General features: G+C 36.5%; 1 protein-coding gene across 8 annotated transcripts in view; it reads right to left on the bottom strand.

Annotated features, from left to right (window-relative positions):
* The window catches only part of Txndc16 (thioredoxin domain containing 16), a 99,831-nt gene that overhangs the window by 36,386 nt on the left and 36,675 nt on the right, over nucleotides 1-26,770 (bottom strand). For all 8 annotated transcript variants that reach the window (XM_071608045.1, XM_071608042.1, XM_027929847.2 and 5 more), the window contains 5 exons: nucleotides 22,186-22,307; nucleotides 15,569-15,659; nucleotides 11,440-11,590; nucleotides 4,232-4,398; nucleotides 3,707-3,767 (listed from right to left, as the gene is read on the bottom strand). In XM_071608045.1, the coding sequence (XP_071464146.1) occupies nucleotides 3,707-3,767; nucleotides 4,232-4,398; nucleotides 11,440-11,590; nucleotides 15,569-15,659; nucleotides 22,186-22,307 (592 nt within the window). The remainder of the gene's footprint in view (nucleotides 1-3,706; nucleotides 3,768-4,231; nucleotides 4,399-11,439; nucleotides 11,591-15,568; nucleotides 15,660-22,185; nucleotides 22,308-26,770) is intronic.

Below are 26,770 nucleotides of genomic sequence, written 5' to 3'. Positions count from 1 at the left end.
TGACGAGTGTACCACGCCAGCAGGCCACTGGGTCTGATCCGCCGGTTGGTTGCAGGTTTGCCTACCCTGCAGGCGCGGGCGGCGGCTCTACTCTGCCCCTACTGCAAATGGGGTGACGTGTCTGTCGTACCGGCAGGCCACTGGGCCTGTCCCGCTGGTCGGTCGCAGATCTGCCCACCTTTCGGGCACGGGTGGAGGCTCTGCTCTGCCCCTACTCCAATTGGGGTGTCGTGACTACCCCGCCTGCAGGACACTGGGCCTGTTCCTGGCACGGGCGGCGACTCTGCTCTGCCACTACTCCAATTAGGGTGGTGTTTGTACCATGCCGGCAGGCTCCTGGGCCTGATCCGCAGGTCTGTTGTAGGTCTGCCTACCTTGGAGGCGCGGGCGGCGGATCTGCCCTGCCCCTCCTACCACGCCTGCGGACCCCTGGGCCTGATCTACAGGTTGATCACTGGTCTGCTCACCCTGCGGGCACGGGTGGCGGTTCTGCTCCGCCCCCGATTGGGGTCACGTGACCACCACACCGGCAGGGCCTGATCCGGGCGTGGGAGAAGGATCTGCTCTGCCCCTACTCCAGTTGGGGTGACGTGTGTACCACACTGGCAGGCCACTGGGCCTGACCCGCCAGGCTGTCACAGGTCTGTTTACCTTGCACGCTCATTCGTCACAGCGCGAGCCGCGGCTCTGCCCTGCCCCTCCTACCACGCCCATGTACCACTGGGTCGCGGGTCTGCCCACCTTGCGGTTGCGGGTGGCGGCTCCGCTCCGCCCCCTCTCCAATTGGGGTCACGCGGTCACCACGCTGGCGAGCCGCTGGGCCTGCTCCGGGCGCTGGCGGCGGCCCGGCTCCTTCCCTCTGGCTCGACGACAAATTGAGGAGACTCGGGTGACTGTGCCTCACCCCCCCTACCAGGAGACCAACTGCTTATGTCACCACTGGTATTGATGAAGTTCCCTCCTCCGCCGCTTTCTGCAGACATCAGATCTCTGCCATGTTGGTATCCTATGCGAATGGCAGCATTTCGTTCCCCTTGCCGGGCAACCAAAGCACCGGGTGAGTCCTGACCGGCCCTCAGCAGGACCCGGACCGAGAAGCAGTTTCCGCGGGCTCCTAGCCCCGGGCCAGGGAAGTTCCGGGAGCCGGAACTCGGCCACTCCGTGCTCGGTGTAAGCTCCTATAAATGTAAGCTCCAAGAAGCAGTCCCCGCGGGCTCAGTTCCGGGAGCCGTAATTCGGCTGCTTAGTGCTTGTTGTATGCTCTGGTAGGCGCAGGGTCCAAGAAGCAGCCTCCGCGGGCTCAGCAGCCCTGGGCCAGGGCGGTTCCGGGAGCCGGAACTCGGCCGCCCCGTAAGAAGCACCCAGGCGCTGAGCCCTAGCAATCTGTCTGCAAGCCGCAGGCGAATTGCAGCCTGAAATTACCTGTTCTATGGCTGAATGAGCTGCGGTCAGTCGAAAACAGCGGTGGTGACGTCAGTTTACCAACATGGTGGCTGCTGGCCTCCTCTGTGGTCTGACCGGTGTGGAGAACCGAGATGGACCGCTTCCTTCCCCCGTCTCGAACCCAGAATTCAGCCCTGAGTACGGTGCTTGCGCGGCTGGCAGAAACTGCAGCGCTGTAACCCTGCGTCTCTATCCCAGCGCACGCTGCAGATTCTAGCCTCGGGCTGATTTGCTGAATAAGCAGTGCGACAAACCTCTCGCGTTTGAGTCCCCGTAGCTGATCCTCGTGCGATGGAAATCCTTCCTCCAGGTTCCGGAGCACCCCACTATTGCTGGAAATTCCTAACAAGATATCCTTTAGCCGTCCTGACTTGTCATACTCCCACACAGTGAAGCAGCACACGGGGGCAATGCACTCCCCTCGCCGCCATCTTTCCCCTCCTGGGTAGAATCCTATTATATTTTTAAAACACGAAAATTTTAAGTCATTAGGTTATTTCAGCAAATCATCCCTGACTATAACTATACAATGTAATAAAGCTATGAGAGAACTCCAAATATGTTTATTCTTTCATATAACATATTTCATCTTTTCAATATTACACTCAAAACAATTTTTTACTCCTGCAAAAATATAATGGAGTTAAAAGGTAGAAGAATCAAAATAAATCAAATTGAATTGTTCCAAATATAATATAGAAATTTTGCATGTAAACTTGTTCACTGAATTATAACATTCACATAGAAAAGAACACAGATTTTGACAGTAGAGACTGATTAAATTTTATAAAGAGGTCATACCTGTATAACCACGGCATTGATTAAGATATAAGAAATTACTAGCTCCCTTGAAGCCATCATCTATGCCCTTCTGTCATTCCCCTCTCGCCAAGGTAGTCAGTCACTGTTTAGACCTTTATTACAACTCTGGTTTGAATGTTTGTGTCCCCCCAACATTCATTTGTGTAATCTTAATCACCAATGTGATATAATTAGGAGATAGGCTCTTTGAAAGGTGCTTTGGTCATAAAGGCAGAGTTCTCATTAATAGGATTAGTGTCTTTATAAAAGAGACCCCAGAGAATTAGATCTCTTCCACCGTGTGAGAACACAAAGAGAAGGCACCATCTAAGGGCTCTCACCAAATTTTCCAGCACCTTATCTTGTGCTTCCCATCCTCTAGAACCATGAGAAATAAATTGTTGTTGTTTATAAGCCACCTTATTAGTGGTATTTTGTTTCAGCAGCCCAGCCAAATTAAAATACTCATCATCTATACATTTTGCTGATTTCTGAATTTATAAAACAAAACCATACAATTTATACTCTTTTTTGAGATTACTTTTGCTCAACATTGTGAGGTTCATCCAGGTTTATAACATATAAAAACAGCTTTTTCAGTACTTTTAAGTATTTCTTAAATAAATATATTCCAATTTATTTATTTACCCATTCTACTGATCATGTGTTGTTTCCAGTTTGAGACTATCAAAAATAATATAACTATGAATATAATATAATAATGTTGTCTTTTGGTGCACATGCATGTGAATTTCTGTTGGTTACATACCCAGGAATATAGTTGCTGGTTCATATGATATATGCAGCTTCAACTTTAATAACACTGCCTAGTGTTTTTCTATTTTCATTTACCAGTTTTTACTCCTGCTAGCGGTATATTATAATTCTTGTTTCTCCATATCTCTGTCAAGGTATTATTGTTTAAATAATCTTTAGGCATTCCAGAAGGTAAATATTGGTGTCTCTTGTGATATTATTTGCATTTCTACCTTCAGTTTATTTGCTAAGTGGAAAAGAGAAAATGTATCTTATAATGGGCAAAATTAGCTTTCCTCACCTTAACTCAGGGATTGAACTATGGAATCATTGAGAAAAATAAACATCAAATACTTTTGGGTAGGATGGAATATAATGAAGTCAGCACTATGAAATATTTTTACCCAAAATGTTTAATGAAGCTAATCAACCTTAAAAATAATTTATAGAAAATAGAAAGGAACACAGTAAAAATGCAGAAAAAAGCAAAAAGAAACACACAAATCCAGAATATGGAAAACTACCTATTTATCCAAAAAGTCATTGTCCTAGGGGAAAATGGGAGAGGAAATGTACCATATTAAGAGATTTAATTGTAAGTGACAATTTACAAATTTTTTCCATAATAAACATGTTACTTTAGGATCACATGTACTAACTTTCTTTACATAAACTGATATGATAGGTAGTACATAAAATGACTAACCTGTTCTGCTCTTTTGAAGATCACATTGGTGTGCTGAGGAATGTTCACTTTCAAAGAGTCCCTTTTTCAAAATGGAAACAAATGTTTTATGTTGCTAATTTGAAAAATAATAGTCATCCAGAAAGTCAATCTAAAACAGAACTAAGGGTTGGGGATATAGCTCAGTTGGTAGAGTATTTGCTTTGCATGCATAAGGCCCTGGGTTCAATCCCCAGCACCACAAAAAAATAAAATAAAACAGAACTAAAAGTTCTCATGCTACAAAATGTTTAGGAATAAAGATTACAATTTAGTGGGTCTGATAAATTTCACATATAAATGAATACAAAATGGATTTCCTAGTCTCCATCTTAATTTTAGTCAAGATTACAATTAATGTATAGCCTTAAGCTCAGCAGTAAGTTCTAACTATGTTGGGATCTATTAGAGATTTTAGTTTATTTATATGACTAAGTTGCCACATTAAAAATGAGAACGATATTAGTATTTGCTAAGTAGAGTGAATATTCAATGTGGTTAAGATACCTTAACAAGAGCAGAACTCCTGCTTTTCCCAGTAGACGCCATGCAACCCATTCTGCAGTTCTTCTATCAGCTTCATACGTGGCTTGTTGGCTAACAATAAAAACCAGTGGTAATCCTAGTTGGAGATGAATAGTTGAAACTTGTTGAGGATCTTCAGCAACTTCAGTCTTCATTTACAACAAAACAAACAAACAAAAAAAAACAGAACAAAATGTCTTCATTGTATGATAATGTTTCAACATTTGTATTTAAAAACCTCCTACTAGCTTTTATTAATAAAGTCACAATTGAAAAACAAGTCTGTGAAATAAATACATTAATAAAACAATCTCATGAATTCCTAAGTTTAATGCTTCAAATGTACCTATTAGTTTAAATATTATATACAACTAAGGAGTTAAATATAATATACGACCATAAACAAAATAAGAATATTGTAAAGAAACAAATACAAATAAAAAAGCATGGTGCTCGGGACTAGGGCTGTAGCTCGGTGGTAGAGTGCTTGCCCTTCACATGTGAGGCACTGGATTCGACCCTCAGCACCACATAAAAATACATAAGTAAAGATATTGTGTTCATCTACAACTAAAAAATAATATTAAAAAAAGAGCATGGTACTGATAGATATATTTTAAAGAAAACAGAACAGAGAACTAAATTTTTTCATATGTAGTACATAATTTAGGATATAATAAATGATACATTACAAAACATGTGAGTTAAAATAGCAGACTGAATATGCACATATAATTTTATTCCTTCCGGAAATCCCAGGAAAACTACACAGAAGTGTGTGTGTATTATTTGGTAGTACTAAGGATTGAGCCCAGGGTCTCACATACACTACCGCCACTGAGCTACATCCCCACCTCGAGTGGAATTTTTTTTTTAAGTGATACCACACATATGTGAACAACAGAAAAGAAAAAAGGCAGTAATATTTTCAAAGCTGGAGGACAGAATAGTAAATGATGGAGAAGATTCTAAAATGCAAAACCTTCAGTCATAACAAGGAAAGCTAAGAAACAACTCAGTTTTAACTGCATAATCCTAAAATTGCTCAGGAACCATCAGGGTCTGGTATATAGGGAACTGGAAGAGACATATTGAAAGCAAAATAACACAAAGGCTCTAAAATGAAAAGGAACAGATCAAAGCTTTTGAGAAGCAGTTAGATCTCTAGATTCCCCTCCATGAATCCATGAGTGTAGGCAACTGTCTATGTCAGTAGGAATCTAGGGCACTTCAGGAACAGCTGAGAGTGTGGACATCATGCCAAAATCAGGGGAGATTAAATTACAAAGTTGTGCCCCAAGACTCCTTTCCGCTCAGCTCTCGGAATGCTAGTAGTCAGACCTCTGTCCCCGAGCAGAAGATTGGAAGATGCTTTTCTGGGAACCTCGAATAATCTCCAAAAGTCTAAAGATACTGACAATGGGGTCTGCCAAAAAGCAGCCCAGGCCCAATCACCCTATAGAGCTGAGTCAACAAGTCTCATCAACATTCTCAAAACTTCCAATCAACTTTTTAGTTTCAAATTCTAAATCATAAGTAGTTATCCAAGGATTAACAAACATCAGAGGAAAACTGAAAGACACCAGAACAGTCCAGGAAAAAAAAAAAACAAAAAATGGACAAAATGCAGACTATATGCAGGAAGAAAAAGGTTCAGAAACCACCCTGACAATCTGGAGGAGATGAAAAGACACTACATCCACAAAGAATTAAAAAATAAAGTTGAATAAATCTCCCAGGAAGCAGAATGAAGATAGAACGTAGGAGAGAAGAGGTAATAAAATTGAAGGACTGATTCAAGAAGCCAAATATCTAAAAAATAGAAGTCACAGAAAGAGGCAAGGGAAAAAACAGAAGGGAAGAAATAATCAATGAAATAAACACAAAACTTTCCACAACTGAAGGACATGAGTTGCCACATTTTAAGAGGATACCAAGCAGTTAACATTGGGGGTAAAGGCAGACGCACAGGAAAACACAAAGTTTTCGCAAACTTTCCAATTATTGAAGATTTTTATTTTAAAGTTTTCAGACAGAATTCTACACTGACATATGATAGGCAGAAATCTAAGATTACACAAGTTTGTATAATTCCCTCCCCTTTAGTGTAGGTGGGACTTGTGGAATAACCCTTCCCTTGGATAAGTTACATCATTTAAGAGTCTGTTGTAGCACACTGAAACAAGACTGCCCCTCTTTGGAGGAGTAAGCTGCAATGTCCTAAGAGAGCCATACAGCCAAGGAACCTGGGAGCAACTGCTAGGAACTGACAGCCTCTGGTGAACAGCCAGCAAGAAAACAGGAATCTGAGTCCACAGCACAGGTTTTTAAATTCTGCCAAAAACCTAGATGAGTGCAACAGTCTGAGAGAGTGGAAAACCTAGTTTCTTCTTTGTGGATTTGGAGAATTATTAATCACTAATTACTAGTAGTAGTAATTTGGTAGTAAAAAGAGGAACAAGCATTAAGGCTAGATGTCTGGTAATGATTCAGATCCTTAAAAAATCATGTATGTTCTGCCAAGAAAATAGGGCTTTGTTGTGTAAAGTGAAACCATTATGAATTGTATGAATTATTATAACATGGTTATAAATATGTTCAAAAGAATCTCAATCAGCAATGGGGAATGTGAATTAAAGGGAGTGAAGTAGAGGAATACAGACAAGATCAGCTGCTATTACTAAAATAGTACATGAAGAGATGTGAGGACTTGAGTTAAAGCAAAAAAAAAAAATCTATCAAAGAAAGAAAGAAACCAACAAAGAAAGAAAAACAAGTATTGGTAGGATGTGGAGAAAGGGAGCCCTGGTGCACTACTGGTGAGACTGTAAATTAGTGCAGCTGCTATGGAAAATGACATGGAGAGTTTTGAAAATTTAAAAAGGAAACTACCATACAATCCAGCAATTCCACCTCTGGATATGTATACAAAAGAACCAAAAACAAGATCTCGGAGAACACTCATGCTCACTGCATCATTATTCACAAGAATGAAGACATGGAAGCAACCTGAATGTCCACCACTAAATGAATGAATAAATGTGTTTTGTGTATATTTATACACAATAAAATATTATTCGGTCTTTAAAAAAGAAAAAATTCTGACATGCTACAACATGGGTAAACCTTCAGGACATTATGCTAAGTAAAATAAGCAATTACACAAAAAATAACCCAAATAATGCACATTTTCAATATATGAGGTATCTATATATAATCAAACTCGTAGAACCTGTTGTATAATAACAGGAAATTGTTAATACTGTACTATACACTTTAATACTGTTATGAGGGGAAATGAACATATTTTATGATGAACAAGGCTCTAAGACAATGTTAGAAATCAATATTTTGCTGTATAAAACTGTACACTGCTATATTAGTTCTTAAAAAACAGAAGCTAAATGAATAAACCATTACAGGATCCTTCTAGTTTCCTACATAAATAAATAGGTTTAATTTAACTCAAATGTTTAGTTATACATGAAACAGATAGCTATCTCAATACACAAACAAAAAATAAAGTAAAATTTTCATAAAAACCATTATATAAGTATGCTCACTGAATCATTACATTATTACACACGTGTGTATGTGTGTGTGTGTGTGTATAATATATTTATTTATTTATAAAAACTTAGCTTTTTTTTGGGGGGGGGGGTACCAAGGATTGAACTCAGGGGCACTGGACTGAGCTACATCCCCAGCCCAATTTTGTATTTTATTTAGAGACAGGGTCTCATTGAGTTGCTTAGAACATCGCTTTTGCTGAGTCTGGCTCTGAAATCTCAATCCTCCTGCCTCAGCCTCCTGAGCCACTGGGATTACAGGTATGTGCCAACTGCATCCAGAAAATTTAATTATATTTAACAGTGTACCAGAAATGCATACTTGAAGATTCTCCTTGGGATTCAGATAACAGTTATCCTTTTATCTACCAGCTACAAAATGAGTCCCCCATAAAGAAAGCCATTAGCATTCCAAAATATCCTTAGTTTTAACCAAACAAACAATAACCTAACTATTTTCCTATGTCTATCCATTGTTGGGAACCTTAAGAATATGTTTAGAGTAATTTCATGTACAGCAGAATCTTAATTTATTTGAAATTGAAGCCCACATAAAAATTCTATACTCAAGATTTATTTTCAGTTTAACAGGATTAAAATAACATGAAAATAAAACAGTTGTGTTAGATCTAAAATAATTGTTTAAGTACTCTACCATAAAAAAAGATGGACACATATACAAAAAAAGTACTAATTTTCCTATGCTCAGAAATGAAATATGAATCCCTTTTATTGCAATGATTATACATTAGACACATAAAACAGTTTACAAAAAGTCCGAATCATACTCTATATTCTCATTGGTTTATAAACAAGCTTAATGTAAACATACCAAATTCTTTCAGTCCTGAATCTACAAGCCCAGGTTAGTTTGTAAAGCCTCTCACTAAGTAAAAAAACTAACCATAACTGAAACTTGAAGACTTGCATATGGATTGATGTGGAAGATAAAGGAGGAGGGATGGTTAAGAATGATATGAGTGGAGAATGAGCATCAGTGCAAACAGTGGCTGGAGCAGGGTCATCTACATTACACAATTCCAGGAAGTACCATTCGCAATGTGTTTTATAAAATGCATATTTCAAGAGCTATCATTCACAAGAGAATAATAAATAGGGACCTTAAAATTTTTGCTATGCCATGCTTTCAAATACAGCCATGCTTAATTGAACTGGAAGTCATTATGAAGTCTCCAGAGTTTTAGCTTTTTAAGTGCAAAACTCATATTACATAATTCCTGGTAAGTATTATAGAGTAAAATGAAATCAAAGAATCTCATTCTTCTGAATCTACCTACAACAAAAAACAAATAGTTTCAAAACACAGCAAAAGAAAATTCATAAGCAACAACTTAAGGAAAGGGGCACAACTTCAAGCCAGAATGTTGTAGCAAACAAAAACAAACCAGAAGAGTTTTAGGAAGCTTGATACAACTCTAAATCCTGCCTGTTACTGGTATATAGACAAAATTCTGAGAGTACTTAATAATACCTATTTGAAGATAAGAAAATGAGGCTGGAAAAAAATTAGTAAATAACTGTACAGTGAACTATCCCCTCCTTCAAAAGAGACAACAAAACATCCAAATTTAGAGGATGTTCTTCTTATGGAAAGATACATGTCCCCTCCCTTACAAAAGGAAATGGAAAAGATTGATAAACTACATTTTTTTTTTGAACTGGGAATTTAACCCAGGGGTACTTAACCACTGAGCCACATCCTCTTTTTTCATTTTACTAGAGATACAGTCTCACTGAGTTGGGCCTCACTTTAGTCCCTTTTTTCATTTTATTAGAGATATGGTCTCACTGAGTTGGGCTCACTAAGTTGCTGAGGCTGGCTTTGAACTTCCAATCCTCCTGCCTCAGCCTCCTAAGCCACAGGAGGCTGTGCCACCAAACCAGGTGATAAACTATATTCTTAAAAAGAAAAAAAAAAAAATCCCTTGTAACCAAATTCCAACCAAATAAAAAGTTACTTAAAATTTAAAAACTAAGGAATCAAGCCAATAAAATTGTGCCTGGCAGGCTCTGAATCTACTTAAATCCAGAAGCAAGGCTTTTTTAAAAGTGGGAATTGTGGTTATAAAACAGTAAAAATACTATGGACCTTAATAGTGTAAAAATAATACCAGGGAAAAAAATCAGAGAGGTAGGAGGAACAGATGAAAATAAGTATATGAAGATAATTTTCTCATCTTTCAAAGCTAAGTCAATTCTAGGTAAAATGGAAACTAAGTTTTTTTAAATATTTTTAGTTGTAGATGAACACAATACCTTTATTTTATTTATTTATTTTTATGTTGTACTAAGGATCAAACACAGTGCCCCAAACATGCTAGGCAAGTGCTCTACCCCTGAGCTACAACCCCAGCCCCCTAAGTTTTTTTTTTAAATGACTGATAATCTCTTACTGTTTTCCATGGCCATTTTCAATACCTCAGACAATACTTTCTAAAGAACAAACATTTTTCAAAAGTTCCAAAATCACTCTTGTTTCACAACACTTTTTTTTTCTTCAATTAAACTCAAGTAAGATTAACTATAATTCTTCTTACTATTGGTGTTATGGTTTAGATATGAGGTATCTCACAAAAGATCATGTGTGAGACAATGCAAGAAAGTTTAAAAGTAAAATGATTGGGTTATGACAGCCTTCTCCCAAAGAGTGAATTAACCTTCTGATCGGGATTAACTGAGTGGTAAATGAAAGCAGGTAGTGTATGGGTGGAGTAGGTGGGTTACTGGGGATTCATATTTTGTCATGGTGAGGAGAGAGAGCTCTCAGCAGCAAAAAAGCTGACTAAAACAATAGGGTGGTACTCAATATGATATATCTATTAATCCACTCAATCTTCTATCTGTACGTATGGGTGCAGAGATAACTAGTATGATGGCCATCTAACAATTACTGAGTGATGCGATTGGGTAACTTCTTATGAATTTTTCTTTATACTTTGCAATGCTGTTTGGGTTATTTATAATATACATGCACATTCTATTTTTCTTTAAAAAATGTACTGAGTAAGTTCTACTGAAGGTTTTTCATGCACTCAGGAAAACACTTTAACATTTCAGAGAGAAAAGTTTTTTGCTTGCCATCGCCTAGTGAATCTGTATATAACATTAATTGAGGAATGTTATGCTAAGGAAAGTGGGGCACCAGAAATCCTATGGTTCCAATATTTACCAACTTTTTAAGCAACGATCAAAGGATTCTCAAAAAATATATTTTCTTAAAAGAATGTGGTCTCCTATAATGTTTTTAACAACCAATAAAAAAAAATTAAAAAAAAAAAAAAAGAATGTGGTCTTTGTGATCTGTGAACAGCCACCAAGTCCCAGAGCCATAATTACTACTATAGAATATTTCACTTATCCAATGTTGTATTTGGGTTTCAATGGAATAGAAAATCATAACATCAAAACATTGTTTTAATAATAGTCTACCTACTATTCTAACTTTAATAAGGAACTACTCACAAATCCCATGAAATGAAAGGAATATGCCCAAAGTAAAAAAAAAAAAAAAAGCTCATCTAAGTAAAACACATAGCTGTAAATCAAAATTTAATAAATTTTGAGTACAAATTATCTACTATATTAAAGTAAAACACATACCAACAGGGGTGCTTTCATTGTCTTAACAAACAGGTGAATGTTCAGTGTCGTCAATGACTGTTCCATTCGTGTTCTTCTACATTGCTGGGTCAAGTCTGAGACTAGATTACAATGAAAAAAGTAGAGATGTGCAAGTTCTATATTCTCAGAGCTGCAAATTAAAAATTAGGAACATTCACTTAATGAAGTTCAATGTCTGATCCTATCAACAAAAAAGATATGACAACAAATTTCTTCAAGTCTCATACTTTTGAGTTACTGACTCAGTAGAAGCCTAAATGAGTATAACATTAAAATAAAATAAAATGAACTTGGTCAAAAAAAAAGAAGAAAAGTATATTAAATAAATTAATCTTAATGTCTGAATGAGCCACATGAGTTGTATAGGCAATTTTCTCCATGAGTTCTTTCACAAGGTGGCTCTGCTTTATAGACAGGCCTACATAATTTTGTTTCAATAAAAGGCTGGCCCCTTGTGGACAATGAGATTATTTTCAAATATTGATACTTTACTAGAACTATATTAAATGAAGCTTTTTAACACAAATTTTCTAGGTATAATTTAAATCCAAACTGTTTTGAATAAACTTTAGCCAAAACATGCCTTCAAATAGAAACCACGTGAGAGTTGGTAGGCGTTTGAGAGTTTACACCTGAAATATTAGAAAACTTGGCAAATATGGCTTATAATTTGAGTTTTGGCATTCCTTTCAATATGAGAATTTAAAAAGATACTTATAGTGGTGATAAGGCCTGCCAAAATTAAAATAGCATTTTAAAAATCTCCATATGGCATTAGTAGGGTTTGGCAAAATACTACAAAATCTTATTTTTAAAATGTTATTTTAATTCTTGAGACATGTTTAAACTGAGTGTTCAAGGTTCACTAATTTCAAATTTAATTACTAAGTAATTTATAATAGAATCAATGATTAGAGAAGCAACACTTAAAGACTTACTTAATGCCTACTGTGTGTTTGGCCTATGCTAAACACTAAAGTTAAAAATTAATAAGATAATTCAAATCCTCAAAATGATTAAACCAAAGGAAATAATTAAGTAAAATAATCAAAATGTACTTTATAAGTATTATAATATACAAAATGCAGTGCAGAACAAAGAAATATTTCATTCTGCCTCAAGTTGGGAAGAAGAAAGGAAGATCATAGCACTTAGAAAGGGAGAGAATGGCTTCTTCAAGAAAACAGATCATCTGGACATTTCAAATACAAGGAAACACATAGGTAAAGCTCAATAACCTCTTGAATAGTCACATAATGGGGAAAGGGAAGTGTTAAGTACAGAAGTTAAGGTTGGGTTCTTATCTTTACCTCTGAACAACAAAATCTTGGAAAGTTATTTAATCAGGGATTATTTGATTTCAGATAACAGAAACCAAAAAGGAGAGAACTTTTTGGAAGTTTAAAGGGGTATTCCACAAAATACAAAAAAAAAAGGACTTAAAACCAGCATGATAAAGTGATGCAGCAACATCAATAGTTATAGTAGCACAATTCAAAAATAGGTAAGCTATGGAGCCAACCTGGTACCCTTCAACAGATGAATGGATAAAGAAATTATGATATACATACACAATGGAATATTACTCAGCCATAAAGAAGAGTGACTTTATGACATTTACTAGTAAATGGGTGCATCTGGAGACTATCAAACTAAGAGAAATAAGCCAATCCCAAAAAAATCAAAGGTCAAGTGTTTTCAATGATATGTGGAAGCTAAACCACAACAAAGGAGAGGAGGGGAAGTAAAGCAATAGATTAGACAAAGGGGAATAAAGGGAAGGGAGTGGGGATAGGAATAGGAAAAATAGTGGAATGAATCTGACATAATTTTCCAATGTACATATATGAATACACCAAAGTGAATCCCACCATCATGTATATCCACAAGAATGGGGTCCTAATTAGAATTAGATATAAATTATGCATGTATAACTTTATCAAAATGGATTATGCTGTCATGTATAACTAAAAATAATCAATTAAATTTTTAAAATTAAAATTTAAAAAATTTAAAATGAGTGGATCTAAAAATGGTAGAGAAAAATATAAAACCCAAGTACTAAGAGTTCAGGGACCTTCATTTTGCCAATAACACTTCAGCTCCCAATTCACTTTGTGAAGACACCCCTCAGTTTTCCTATAATTGAGCAAAACATTCCTGTGTAGGACTATTACCATGTGTACTTCCAAGTTCCTGAGAGAGGGGATCTCATTTGTTCAGGCAAGCCAGTGGACTGGATGCTGCTAGATCAGCCCTCCCACCACCTTGTTTAGGTGACTGTGATGTGTATAGATGGGGTAGCGGCAATATCCTTTTTGGTCTATTCTTAAGGAAGCAACATGGCAAGGTAGCAGAAAGTACTGGTGACTCTATAGCATGCTATCTTTTTACTGTCCATCTATATACCTTTAACTTGTCTTTCAAACACATTCAGGTTCAACATGATACAGCAATATACCAGTCTTAAGCACTTTTTTAGCCCAGAAACTGGAATAATGACTGCCTAGCACAAAGAAGGCATTCAATAAATATTTTTTTTAAATAAAAGAAAAAACAAATGTAAAAAAGAATGCATCCACTGCACTCGCATTAGGAGAAAACTCAGTCATAGCCAACTACTTCATCCAGAAATGATGTCACAGGTTCACTATACTTAGAATCCATAGTCCTTCCCTGCCACATCACCTCCAGATATGGTACCTCACCATCTTGTTATTCATGAAGAAATAATAATTCAAACATCCCCAACAGATCCTATACCCAAAAGTAAATGAAAACAGGATGATGGTATTTCCAATTTTAAAAATGGGGAAAATCAAAACACCTTCTACAAGGAAGGGAAAGAATATGAATCTCGCTGAACAAGATGTGTAAGGTAAATAACAGAACCTGTACCTTGCCAATGAATAACCATGTTACTGTTTTTATAATTATACATTTCCTGAAAAATTAGAAGCTGGTAACACAAACTAACCCTCAGAGAAACTGTGGGGGCTAGCATGAATCACCATAGGAATCGGAATATCAAGCCTTCCCCCATTTCAGGTTGGGAAAACTGGCAGTCTACACTGGTTGTAGCAAAGTGGCTGGCAGAACTACTGCTTACTGTATTTTCTTGCTCTTCAGTGACTACTTATAGTGCGGCCTTGTGGTACTGTCTGTCAGTATAATTATCAAGGTGTTAGAAAGGTAATTATCAAACAAAGTATGTATCAGTTTTAAGTCATTAAAACAGGAAACAGAATCACAGTTCAGCAAGGAGAGACTAATAGAAAAAGGAATACAGGTTTATGTAATAACAGAGCAATAAAAGCACAATTTCTTTGTAGGAACTTTCTTCTTCACCAACTTTCTTTCCTCCCTTCCCCCACCAATCATTTTACTCTATCAGTTTTCTATGCACTAACCGCTAAATTTACAGTTATAAAATGGGCTTTAAACAATTGTGTATATCAAACAGCTACAATTTTCTGAGAGGTCAGCAAAGGGGCTCATTAAAACTCACATGGCATTAAAAGGTCCCTCACCATTTTGCCTTACTTTAGATTAATTTTCCTGAAGAGCATTTTAAAGCCAACTTAGTGTTTAAAATGCACTGGTTATTACTTGTGTGTAATAAAGGAAAGAAAAACTTTAACCCTAGGTTGCCCAACCAAAAATACTGAAAAGTAGGCTTCTATCTAGAATTGTAAGCTAGAAAGTAGACAAAGATAAACAGACATCTGACATCTGTTGAAAATCTATACTTAAATACATTTAGGATTGTCACAACAAAGTAAGCTGCTATTTTTCCCCCCATCTGATCCCTGGGGGAGATCTGTTCCTAAAGTACTCTACTTGGCCATGGATCCTACAAGATGCCACCTAGTGCCTTATCCATACTGTTCTTGATCACCTTAGTCTAACATTAATTCTGTATAATTTCATACTGTGGTACAGCAAATGAAACTAATGAAGGGTGTTTCAAGTTTCACTTATCTATTCACATCTGCTTATGATTCCTTGAGATAAACCCATGCTATGAGCACATGATGGAAATGCTAAGTAATGTGAAATAAATGAACAACAAATAACAAAACTGTTGAAATATACCTCTTATACATACCCAATACTTTCCAAAAGGGCCATTTCTGTAGTTAAGACAAATTGATATGTGGTCCCATACACAAAGGCAGCTTCCATGACAGCTCTGTGCTCTGAAGAGGAGAAAGAAAGTTGGGAGGGAGAAGGAGTTAATGTGACTCTGTAAACCTCTGTTCTGAACATTACCCCATACTCTTTTATTTCCTATTATATTTAAAGAAAGGTCTTTGCAGGATTCCAGTTAGGAAAATGTAAGCAGTCAAAGAAGTTATAAAAAGTCTATTCTATGATTAACAAAATCATGTTATGTTATAACATAACATCTCATACACACACACACACACACACACACACACACACACACAAATGTACCAAAGGGAATTTCACCTTTATGTATATGTAGAAATTACCCATCAAAAATAAATAAAGGCATGAAAGGAAGATCAGTAGAGTAGAGGAGGGAGAATAGGGGAACAGGGAATGAAATCAAATTCCTTACATATAAGATTTTGTCAAAATGAACCCAAATACTATGTATAATTACAATTATCTAATAAAAGCATATTCTATTCAAGGTAAAAGAAGAATTAAGAGGAAGTGGAAAATGAGTTATACTTCGGAGTGTAACAAATTTGTCATATTTCTCCCTAATAGGAAGACAACAGGAATCCACAATTTTCATGTTATATTTTATATATGTATTTGTCTACTATTTTTTATCAAACACACTATTGAAGAGACAACTCTATGAAGCATATTAAGAAAAACAACCATTCCCCAAACCTGTATTCCATTTCTACTCCCCAAGAGACATCCATTTTCAATTCTTTCACTATTTCTTTTGTTATTTATCCTCAAAGTCTCTAAATGCATTCTACACTCTTATTTTCCGATACATATACATCCACATATATAATATACACAAATAGGTAGACAGACATCAAACTTTACTATTACTTATTGACTTCCCACTACAGAAGATAATAAATTAGATCTCTTTTCTGAAACCCAGCTCCAAAAGTGTACATACTCCCATCCCCTCAACCCTTCTAATATAGTTCTAATTTTTATTAGATCAATATTCAGATTTGTATTGTTATGATTAAGTATTATTTACAGATGAATCACACAGGACAGAATGACCATCTTTTTCCTTTTTGAACAACTTTAACTATCTTTATAAAATTTTATTTAAATTTCTTCCTAAACTCTTCCATAATTATCTATCCTTCTCAAGTCCTCAAATGTATCAGGCATATTATCAACTCCATTATCTTAAAGACATTTCTGAAGAGCCTTCTGATTTGCTCCACCATGGAGTATTGCTACTTGGCCTGCTAGACGACTGTCTTTCTGGGAATTCATTCTTTCAATTCTTCCCTCTCCTCTCCTCCCCTCCCATCCACCCCTCCCTATCTTGTGTTGAGTCCTTTGCTCTGTTATTCATAACTTTTCTATTATTATACCTTATTCCAATTCTCTAGCACCTTCCTGTGAGAGGATATATAAAATACACATTTTTGTCAACCTGCATTTCTGAAAGCATCTTGATTGTACTTTCACAACTAACTACAGTTGGCTGGATGTAGAACTCTAGAGTTATTTCTCCTGAGAATCTTAAAAACATCGTTCCATTTTCTTCCATTTCCAACACTACAAACAAGAATTTCTATGTCATTTCAATTCTGGATCCTTTAATTGCAAACTTGTTTTTCCCCCTCTGGAAGACTTTACAATAGTTCCCCACTACTCTTAATTTCTGTAATTTCAAAATGAGATACCTTGGAGTGCCTCTGTTGTCATCCCTTGTGCTGAGACTCAAAAGCTCTTCCAATTTAAAAGCTCAAACAATTCAGTTCTGGGAACTTTTCTTGAAGCATTTCCTTGATGATTCCCCCCTTTTTGTATATTGTTTTCCCTTTTCTCCTCATTATCATTCCCAAGCAGTTATATTCTCCTTTCACACTTAATCTCCTAGTACTTGCATCAGATTATTCTTCTGACCCCACCCACTACCTTGTAAGCATCATCTACCACCCAGCCAGGATCATTCCCCCTCATTCATGAGGAACTGAGCTTCTGTCATACTGTCATGCTCTCCAGTACTACTACTATCTTAATCCTTGGTGCAAATCACATAGATGATCATTCCAAAATCCAAGCCTCTCAGTTCTTGACCTTCTAAAAAATTTTTTTTAAATACATGACAATAGAACCCAGTTTGACATATCATACATACATGGAGTATAACTTCCCATTCTTATGCATGTATATAATGTGGAGTTACACTGGCCGTGTATTCATATATAAACCCAGGAAAGTTATGTCTGATTCATCCTACTGTCTTTCCCTTTCCCAGCCTCCCTCCCTTCCTCCAATTCTCCCTGACCAATCTGATGAACCTCCACTCCTCCTACCCCCAACCTATTGTGAGTCAACATCCTCATATCAGAGAGAACATTCAGACTTTGATTTTGGGGGATTGGCTTATTTCACTTAGCATGATATTCTTCATTTCCATCCATTTATCTGCAAATGCCATTAACTTCACTCTTCTTCAAGGCTGAGTAATACTACATTGTATATATGTACCACATTTTCTTTATCCACTCATATGTTGAAGGGCACCTAGGTTGGTTCCATAGCTTAGCTATTGTGAATTCAGCTGCTATGAACATGGATGTGGCCATGTCACTAAAGTATGCTGATTTTAAGTCTTTTGGGTATATACTGAGGAGTGGGATAACTACATCAAATTGTGGTTCCATTTCAAGTTTTCTAAGGAATCTCCATACTGCTTCCCAAAGTGGTTGCACCAATTTGCAGTCCCACCAGCAATGTATAAGTGTACCTTTTCCCCTACATTTTAACCAACATTTACTGTTACTTTTATTCTTGATAATTGCCATTCTGACTTCAGTGAGATGAAATCTTGTTGTAGTTTTAATTTGTATTTCTCTACTTGCTAGTGATGTTCAACACTTTTTCATATTTTGTTGACTGATTGTATTTCTTCTTCTGTGAAGTGTCTGTTCAGTTCCTTTGCCCATTTATTGATTGGACTATTTGAGTTTTTGTTGTTAAGTTTTTTGAGTTCTTTATATATCCTGGAGATTAATGCTCTATCTGAGGTGAAAGTGGGAAAGATTTTCCCCCACTTTGTAGGCTCTCTTTTCACATTCTTGATTGTTTCCTTTGCTGTAAAGAACCTCTTTAGTTTGATACAATCCCACTTATTGATTCTTGATCTTACTTCTTGCACTTTAGTAGTCTTGTTGAGGAGTTTGGTTTCTATGCTGACATAATAAAGAGTTGGGCCCACTTTTTCTTCTAGTAGATGCAGGGTCTCTGGTCTAATACCGAGAGGTCCTTGATCCACATTGAGTTTTGTGCAAGGTGAGAGAGAGGGGTCTAATTTCATTTTATTTCTATGAATTTCCAGTTTACCCAGCACCATTTGTTGAAGAGGCTATCATTTCTCCAATGTATGTTTATGGCACCATTATATATGAGATATCAGTTCTTGACCTTCTCTATTCTAGCAATCTCTTTTCACCTTTACCTTAACCAGTCACTGCTATGGTCTCACTCCAAAGCCTTGTGATTACCCAATGCTGCAACTTCCCCCCATAATCTCAGTGTCTAGCACCCACACAATCACACACTTCCAGGTCACTCTGTCAGGCACACAATTCTAACCTACCAGGACATCCAGAAATCCTATCACGTTTCACTTCCACTCTGCTCTTTTCCCCTAATCAAGCTTAAATTTCATGGTCAATTTTTTAATTCCCCTGCTAATTAGGCTAAAACATAATACAAGTTAATCCTAGTACTCTGTATATTCTGCCCCTACATCCATGAAAGTAAAGTTGGCTTGAAGGAAAACAAAACAAAAGCAAAATCTACTAGGTAATGGTCTCACTTTAAATCACTGATAGTAACCACATTGCTACCTAGAAACCATTCTTTATTTCCAGGTCTCCTAAATGTCATGTCTTCTTTCCCAAACTGAGATTTTATTTCGATTACAATATGTGGTTTAATACCCATTTCACTGAGAAAAGAGAACCAATTAAAAAAAATAATAAGCTCCCAAAACCATATTTATTAACCTGAATTGATGCCCACATTCTGTCTTATCCCTATTACCATGAGTGAACCTTTTGTGCTCCCACCAAAGATCCTGTCTCTCCTTGGTCACCTGACTCCATCCCTTTTTGCCTACTCAAAGATCCTGTCCAACAATTCTCTCCTCTTTTCCTGCATGATATATTTCCCTCCTTCTACTGGATCTTTCTTGTCAACATAAAGCTTCTTAAAAAATTCTCTTAGGGTTGGGGTTGTGGCTCAGTGGTAGAGTGCTCGCCTTGCATGTGCGAGACCCTGGGTTCGATCCTCAGCACTACATAAGGATAAATAAGTGAAATAAAGATATTGTGTCCAACTACAACTAAAAAATAAATATCTAAAAAACATTATCTTGACCCCACATACTCTCCCAGCCTGATTCATGTTTTAACAGTACCCCTTACTGATTCCTTCTCACCTCTTCACTGTGTAAATGGTGAAGTGACTCAGGGATTTGGTTGCGGTCTTACTCTCATCTAGCCTCGCTCATTTGGTGACCTCTTCTGATCTCACAGCTTTATTTCTCAAATTTATATCCCTAGTCTGTATCCCCAGTTTGTAAACCTAAGGTAAGAATTGCAGTCCAATAATATCCAACTGCCCCATTGCTCTCTACTTGCATGGGTATTTCACAAGTCTGATGTCAAAGTGAACTTCAGAACTTCCTCTCCAAACTTTCTAGGCTAGTCTATTCCCATTTTCCCCATCTGTTATCAGCATTTCACTTTTTGAGTACTTCAGGTCAAAACCCACAGCCACCCTTGCCTCTGCTATTTCTCACTCCACTCCAATAGGACAACAAATTCAGTTATTCCTACCTCCAAAATATTGCTACAATTCATATTTATTGCCATCTCATTGCTAACAGCCTAGTCCAAGCCCCCCACCATCATCTCTTCTCTGCATTATTCCAATAACTTCCTAATTTTCCCTCTTATTCTACTCTTGCTCCTTCCAATCTATTCCAAATATAGCAGTTATGTTGATGCTATTAAAAAAACCAGGGAAGTTTTGCTACATCAGTGCAAGCTCCCTATAGCTCAACACTTTCACTGTTTACAACTATAAACTCTGGAGAAGACAGAAGATTGTAAACTATTATTTTACACGTATATTACATTCAGTGACATGCTATGTAGCCAGTAGGCTTTATGTTTATAAAGACTGAGACTTCAGGGGCTGGGGTTGTGGCTCAGCAGTAGAGCACTTGCCTAGCAAGTACAAGGCCCTGGGTTTGATCCTCAGCACCCCATGAAACTAAATAAACAAAATAAAGGTATTATGTCCAACTGTGACTAAAAAATAAATATTAAAAAAGACTGAGACTTCAAAACTTCAAATAAATGATTTATTTCAGAGCACAATTATTAAAATGTCTATAACAACACTTTATATTAACATGGTTAAGTTATAACAACAAATAACAATCCTGAAAGCATAATTGTAATCCAGTCAGTTGTTTATAAAACAACTTTATGAGAAAATTAGATTTGAATGCTCAGGTGATGCTACCAAAAATAGATTTCTAAAAACATTTAAAAATCATAAATAGATTATGATAGATTAGATTAGAGCAGATTATGCTAAGTGAAGCTAGCCAATCCCTAAAAAACAAATGCCAAATGTCTTCTTTGATATAAGGAGAGTAACTAAGATCAGAGTAGGGACGAAGAGCAGGGGAAGAAGATTAACATTTAACAGGGATGAGAGGTGGGAGGGAAAGGGAGAGAGAAGGGAAATTGCATGGAAATGGAAGGAGACCCTCAGGGTTATACAGTGGAGGGGGTAGAGAGAGAGGAGGGGAGGGGAGGGGAGAGGTGGGGAGGGGGGATGGTGGAGGATGGGAAAGGCAGCGGAGCACAACAGACACTAGTATGGCAATATGTAAATCAATGGATGTGTAACTGATGTGACTCTGCAATCTGTGTATGGGGTGAAGGTGGGAGTTCATAACCCACTTGAATCAAAGTGTGGAATATGATATGTCAAGAAATTTGTAATGTTTTGAACAACCAACAATAAAAAATTTAAAAAATAATAAATAAATAAAAATCATAAATATTAAATAGAAAACCATTTAGTCAACAATAGTTTTTGAGTATTAGAAACTATAATAGCAGGTTCCAGGAGGATTGTAAGGAAATAAAAACAGAACTTCTTTAATATTCTAGGAAATATTTTAATTACTTGAATTAATTTTATCCTCACAATAACACAGAGAGGTAGGCACAACGAGTTTCCACATCTTGGTGAGTAGGAAACTAAAGTTAAGTCACTTATCCAAGGTCATAATGAAAGTCACTGGTGGGGCAAGGAGTCTAACCTAGGCAGTCTGGCTCCACAGTTCTTGTTCAACCACTAGATGATGCTTCCCATTTAAAGAAATATAATAATAAAGATGCTTTAAATTTATTTTAAATACTGAGATTGCATACTGTTTGAAATACTTCAACATACTGACATTAGTCCGTAGACCCAGTAAAGATTAAAACAGAAGTTAATAAATACCTGGCGTTCCAATGGCTCTTACATATGAGAATACCATATTTGCTTTTCCTTTCAGAGCATTTTCTATGTTCTGAAGATCTTCCAGTGTGGTTATATATTTCACTTCATTAAAAAGAAGAGCACTAAAATAAACATAGATGAAATTAGTAGAAAAATCTAACATGTACTAAGTTACATAATACACATTTTTATTAAAGAACCTAAAAAAAGAAATTTAACTTGACAAATAATAAGAAATTAATGATAAAAGCCTAAGCATTTAGTAACACAGATTAAAATCAGTCTGTAGGTTATTAGTCTCTGAAAACATCAACCAAGGGTATTGGTGGAAAACGATGTTCATTCTCCATCACAAACACTTCAACAGATTTAAGCAGTAATCACTAATCACCCAAATAATCCCTTACAGATCTCTCAGCCTTGAACACATTTGAGCCCTTCAGACATCAAAACTGTAGACTTCCTTCCAGAGCCTGTAAGGCCTTACATGACCTAGACATTAGGTACTTTTTCAACCTCATTTTCTTCTACCATTCCTAACATCTACCACACTCCAGGCACATCTTGGGGATTTGCACACAGAGGTCTGTCTCTTTGCTGAAAATTCCCTTTACTCTGTCTCATCCATCTGATTACTTAAACATTATATCAGAGAAGCCTCCCTGTTAGTTCTGTGTAAGTAAGCTTGTAGCATTTTCCTCTCACTATTTGATTCCTTCATAGTCCTTAATACAATTTATAATTATTTGTATATTCATTTACTTGTTTATCCCTATCCATTTACTTGTTAATCATTAAACTGCTGTCTGCTTAAGACAAGGACCTTGCCTATTTTATCACTATGTTTGTAGTAACTTAGAATAAAATCTAGAACATAGTAAATAATCAATAAGCATTTGTTAAATGAACAAAAGAAACAGTAAGGCAGGAATTTACTCTAATTTTTGATTTGAAGAATGGACATCCTATACACTTACCCACAAACACATTTAATAAACCAAGGAACCAGGGATAGAACGGAACCCAGGGAGTTCTCTCTCCTGGTCCAGTGATCTTTCCACTTGACCATGATTCTCCCAATTATCTTTTCAATGTATAAATCAAACTGACAGATCATATCTCTTCATCCAAAATTACTCCCTTTAAATTATCTATTTCTATATAAATTCTATGTCCCTAACAATTCATGCCCTTAATCCCCCACATATATATAGTGTGTGTAATTTTATTAGGCTTAACTTAAAGGGTTTTGAAAATTTTTCCAGGCCTAAACACTTAAATAAGTAAAAGTTCACTGAAATACTTCCAACAAATTAATCAAACATGTCTTTCTCGTATGGAAAACAGCACATCTAACATAGTAGTTCTTAAACTTTTTGGTTTCAGTTTCCCTTTTTACCCTTAGAAATTACTAAAGTCCTTGAAAAGCTTTTCAAAAAGGAAGGTATCTTTCAGTAGTTGCCAAAACATAAAACAGGAATTTAAATTTATTTATTAATAATTTTTTAAAATAATAATAAACATGGCTGCATGTTAACAAATCACTTTTTTAAAAAAACCTAAATTTTCCAAAACAGATGAAAAATTTAGTGAAAAGAATGGTATTATTTTACATTTTCTGCAAAGCTCTTTAATATGAGACTAAATTTGCTTCTGCTTAATCTGTTGTGATATCACATATCATATGGCCTCTGGCAACTCCATTCATGGGAGAATGAAAGTGAAAAAGACAAATAAGGTCTTAGTATTATAAAGACATTTTGACTTAATAGTCAAAATGAAAGTGCTGCCCTAAATTACACTGGTTTAAATATTTACCTGTTTGTTACAGATTTCTCCCACTTGTTCAAAGAAATTTAAGACCCCATCTTCTAAAATTCTGAGGGCAGGCTTTTGTTTTAAAAGGAGTATTTAGTGGGGTATGGTTGTACATACTGTAATCAGCTACTCAGGGGTATGAGGCAGGAGGATTAAAAATTCAAGGACAACTTGGGCAATTTAAGGAGACTGTCTCAAAAAATAAAAAGGACTGGAGATGTAGCTAAGTTGTACAGTGCTTGCTCAGCATGCATGAGGAGGCACTGGGTTCGATTCCCAGTACCATGAAAAATAAAAGTTGTAATTACTGAGCAGTATTCACCATGTTGGATATTTTCATATAGTTTCATTTATTGCCTTAACAACATTCTTGAAATAGTGTTTATTCCACACTCACACACAGAAGAAACAGTCTTAGAGATTAAGTAACCCATCCCAGATCATAGTGCTGGTAGAAGTGAAACTCAAATCCAGGTTTTCTGACACTAACACCAGGACTTTCTAATTATTTTATTACCAACCACTCTTGTAAATGGGAAACCAAGGTGGAAGGGTGAAATAAAGCACAGCAAGGAAGTCACAATGTGTATTACTAATTGCATATGCATTTTGGCTAAAGAGCCCATAATTTACCTAAAATTACCCTTTACTTACTTCATCCTTTAGTTACTTCCAAAGTTAGCAGGAAACTAACTATTGAATTTAATATGATTATCATGTAAATTCTAAGCTTAGAAGTTATTTCACCCATTTACTTTTATTGCTCTAGTAGTACCAATTCATTTTCTTCAAAAATAAAATCTGGAAGTAGAAATTTTCCCAACCCTTTTTTAAAAATAAAGATTGGCAACTATAAATTAATAAAAGCCAACATTTACTGAACACTTACCACACATGGGGCATAGCCCTAAGCATTTTTTTAAAAGTAGCAAATTATCAGTTTTTGAGTTGCCCAGCTCTGAACAGGGAATTGCCTGTTTTCAACACCTTCATGGTGAAGCCGCTCTTGTAAATGCTGATAATATCATGAACTTCCCTTTCCAAGCTCCCTGCAGCAAGGTATGGCTAAATGACCCAGAATTATCTGCCTGAGATTCAAATAAGGAGCAAGTGTTGCAAAGAATCAAGGACAGAGAAGAATGATTTTGAGAAGCAATAGCAGTAATAATCAGCTTCAAAGACAGTGGTGTCAGTAATAGCCCAGAGAAAGCAATTCAAGCTGTGATGTCTAATACTCAGAAGAAATGCAAAAGTCCTCCCCAGATTAGCTGAATCAAAGTTTTGACTCATTTGGAGATTTCATCTTTTCACTCCAAATTCTTATGCTTAAGTTTAAGACCCTTAATCTGGGTCCTAGAATTAGAACCAGATTCTAGAGTTTATAACTAAGAACTCCCATCAATGCACTCTGTCTTAGTTTTCATGGCTAACATCTGAGATTGGTACTATCACAAACTTTTTTTCCCTTCAGTACTGGTGATTAAATCCAGTGCTCCACCACTGAGCTACACTCCCATCTCTTTTTATTTTGAGACAGGGTTTCACTAAGTTGCTTAGGGCCTCACTAATTTGCTGAGGCTGGCTTCAAATTTTCCACCTCCTGCCTCAGCCTCATGAGTTGCTGGGATTACAGGCATGTGCTATCACACCCAGGTCAACAACCCTATTTTATTTATTTATTTATTTATTTATTTATTTATTTATTACCAGTGATTGACCCAGGGGTGCTTAAACACTGAGCCACATCCCCAACCCTTCTATATTTTTTATTTAGAAACAGGGTCTTGCTAAGTTGCTTAAGGTCTCACTGAGTTGCTGAGGCTGACTTTGAACTTGCAATCCTTCTGCCTCAACTTCCCAAGCCACTGGGATTATAGGCATGCAACATCAAGCCTGGCTTCATTGACCCTATTTTAAAGATAAGGTCACAGAATTTAGAAAAGTTATCTCGCCTAACATCCCAAAGCTCATTAAGCAGTCATTAGTCATAAGAAAATAATAACCAAAATTAATGATTTTTCCTAATGGTTTCCTAACCTTAGTCTATTATTTAATATGCTGATTTCCAGAATATGAGGCTACCTAAATATCTCTAAGATACATTCCACAAACCTCTATTCCTTCATTCTAGATCCAAGGAAAAGAATTACTGACAGAAATGGATTAAAGGAAAAGTCTCTCTTGGGATTTCCTTGCTGTAAAGATGGAGTAACACATCCTGGAGATGCTCCAATTAGGGAGTTCTTTCTGCCCAAGAAAGGCCATCCCTTTATTTGGCAGGCTCTTCCTGAAACTTTCCTATCACAACCACTAGGTAGATAAGATAGGAGGCCAAAAATTTAAGCCAATGTTAGCAAGAAAATTAACAGTCTATTTGTCTCTACTTTCAGAGTAGCAAGCCACTCAATTTTTTAAAGAGAGAATCTTTTTTCAGTATTTTTATTTCTGTGATTAATCCAAATTCTAAAACACTCAATAAAAAGAAAATATTAACAGCTAATTTAACATACCAAAACCCCAAGAACTGGGGAAAGGGGGTTGCTTTTGTCTAAATTAATTATATTATTCTTGGATAGATTTGGAATTCAAATCCAAGACAAGTAACTTTTTATTATAATTTCCCAGTAAAAAAGTATGTCAGTATAAACAGGAATCCATCTAGTCACATTGTGTGTGAACAAATCTGATACAGATAAAAGAATGAGCAGTAGCTCGACATCCATTAAGAAGAGATCAGCATAGGAACAGTGCAGGAGTTTTAGGGGAA

This window comes from Marmota flaviventris, chromosome 2 (genome assembly GCF_047511675.1).
Source record: "Marmota flaviventris isolate mMarFla1 chromosome 2, mMarFla1.hap1, whole genome shotgun sequence".
NCBI classification, from domain to species: Eukaryota; Metazoa; Chordata; class Mammalia; order Rodentia; family Sciuridae; genus Marmota; species Marmota flaviventris.
This window is presented reverse-complemented; position numbering and strand designations above follow the sequence as displayed.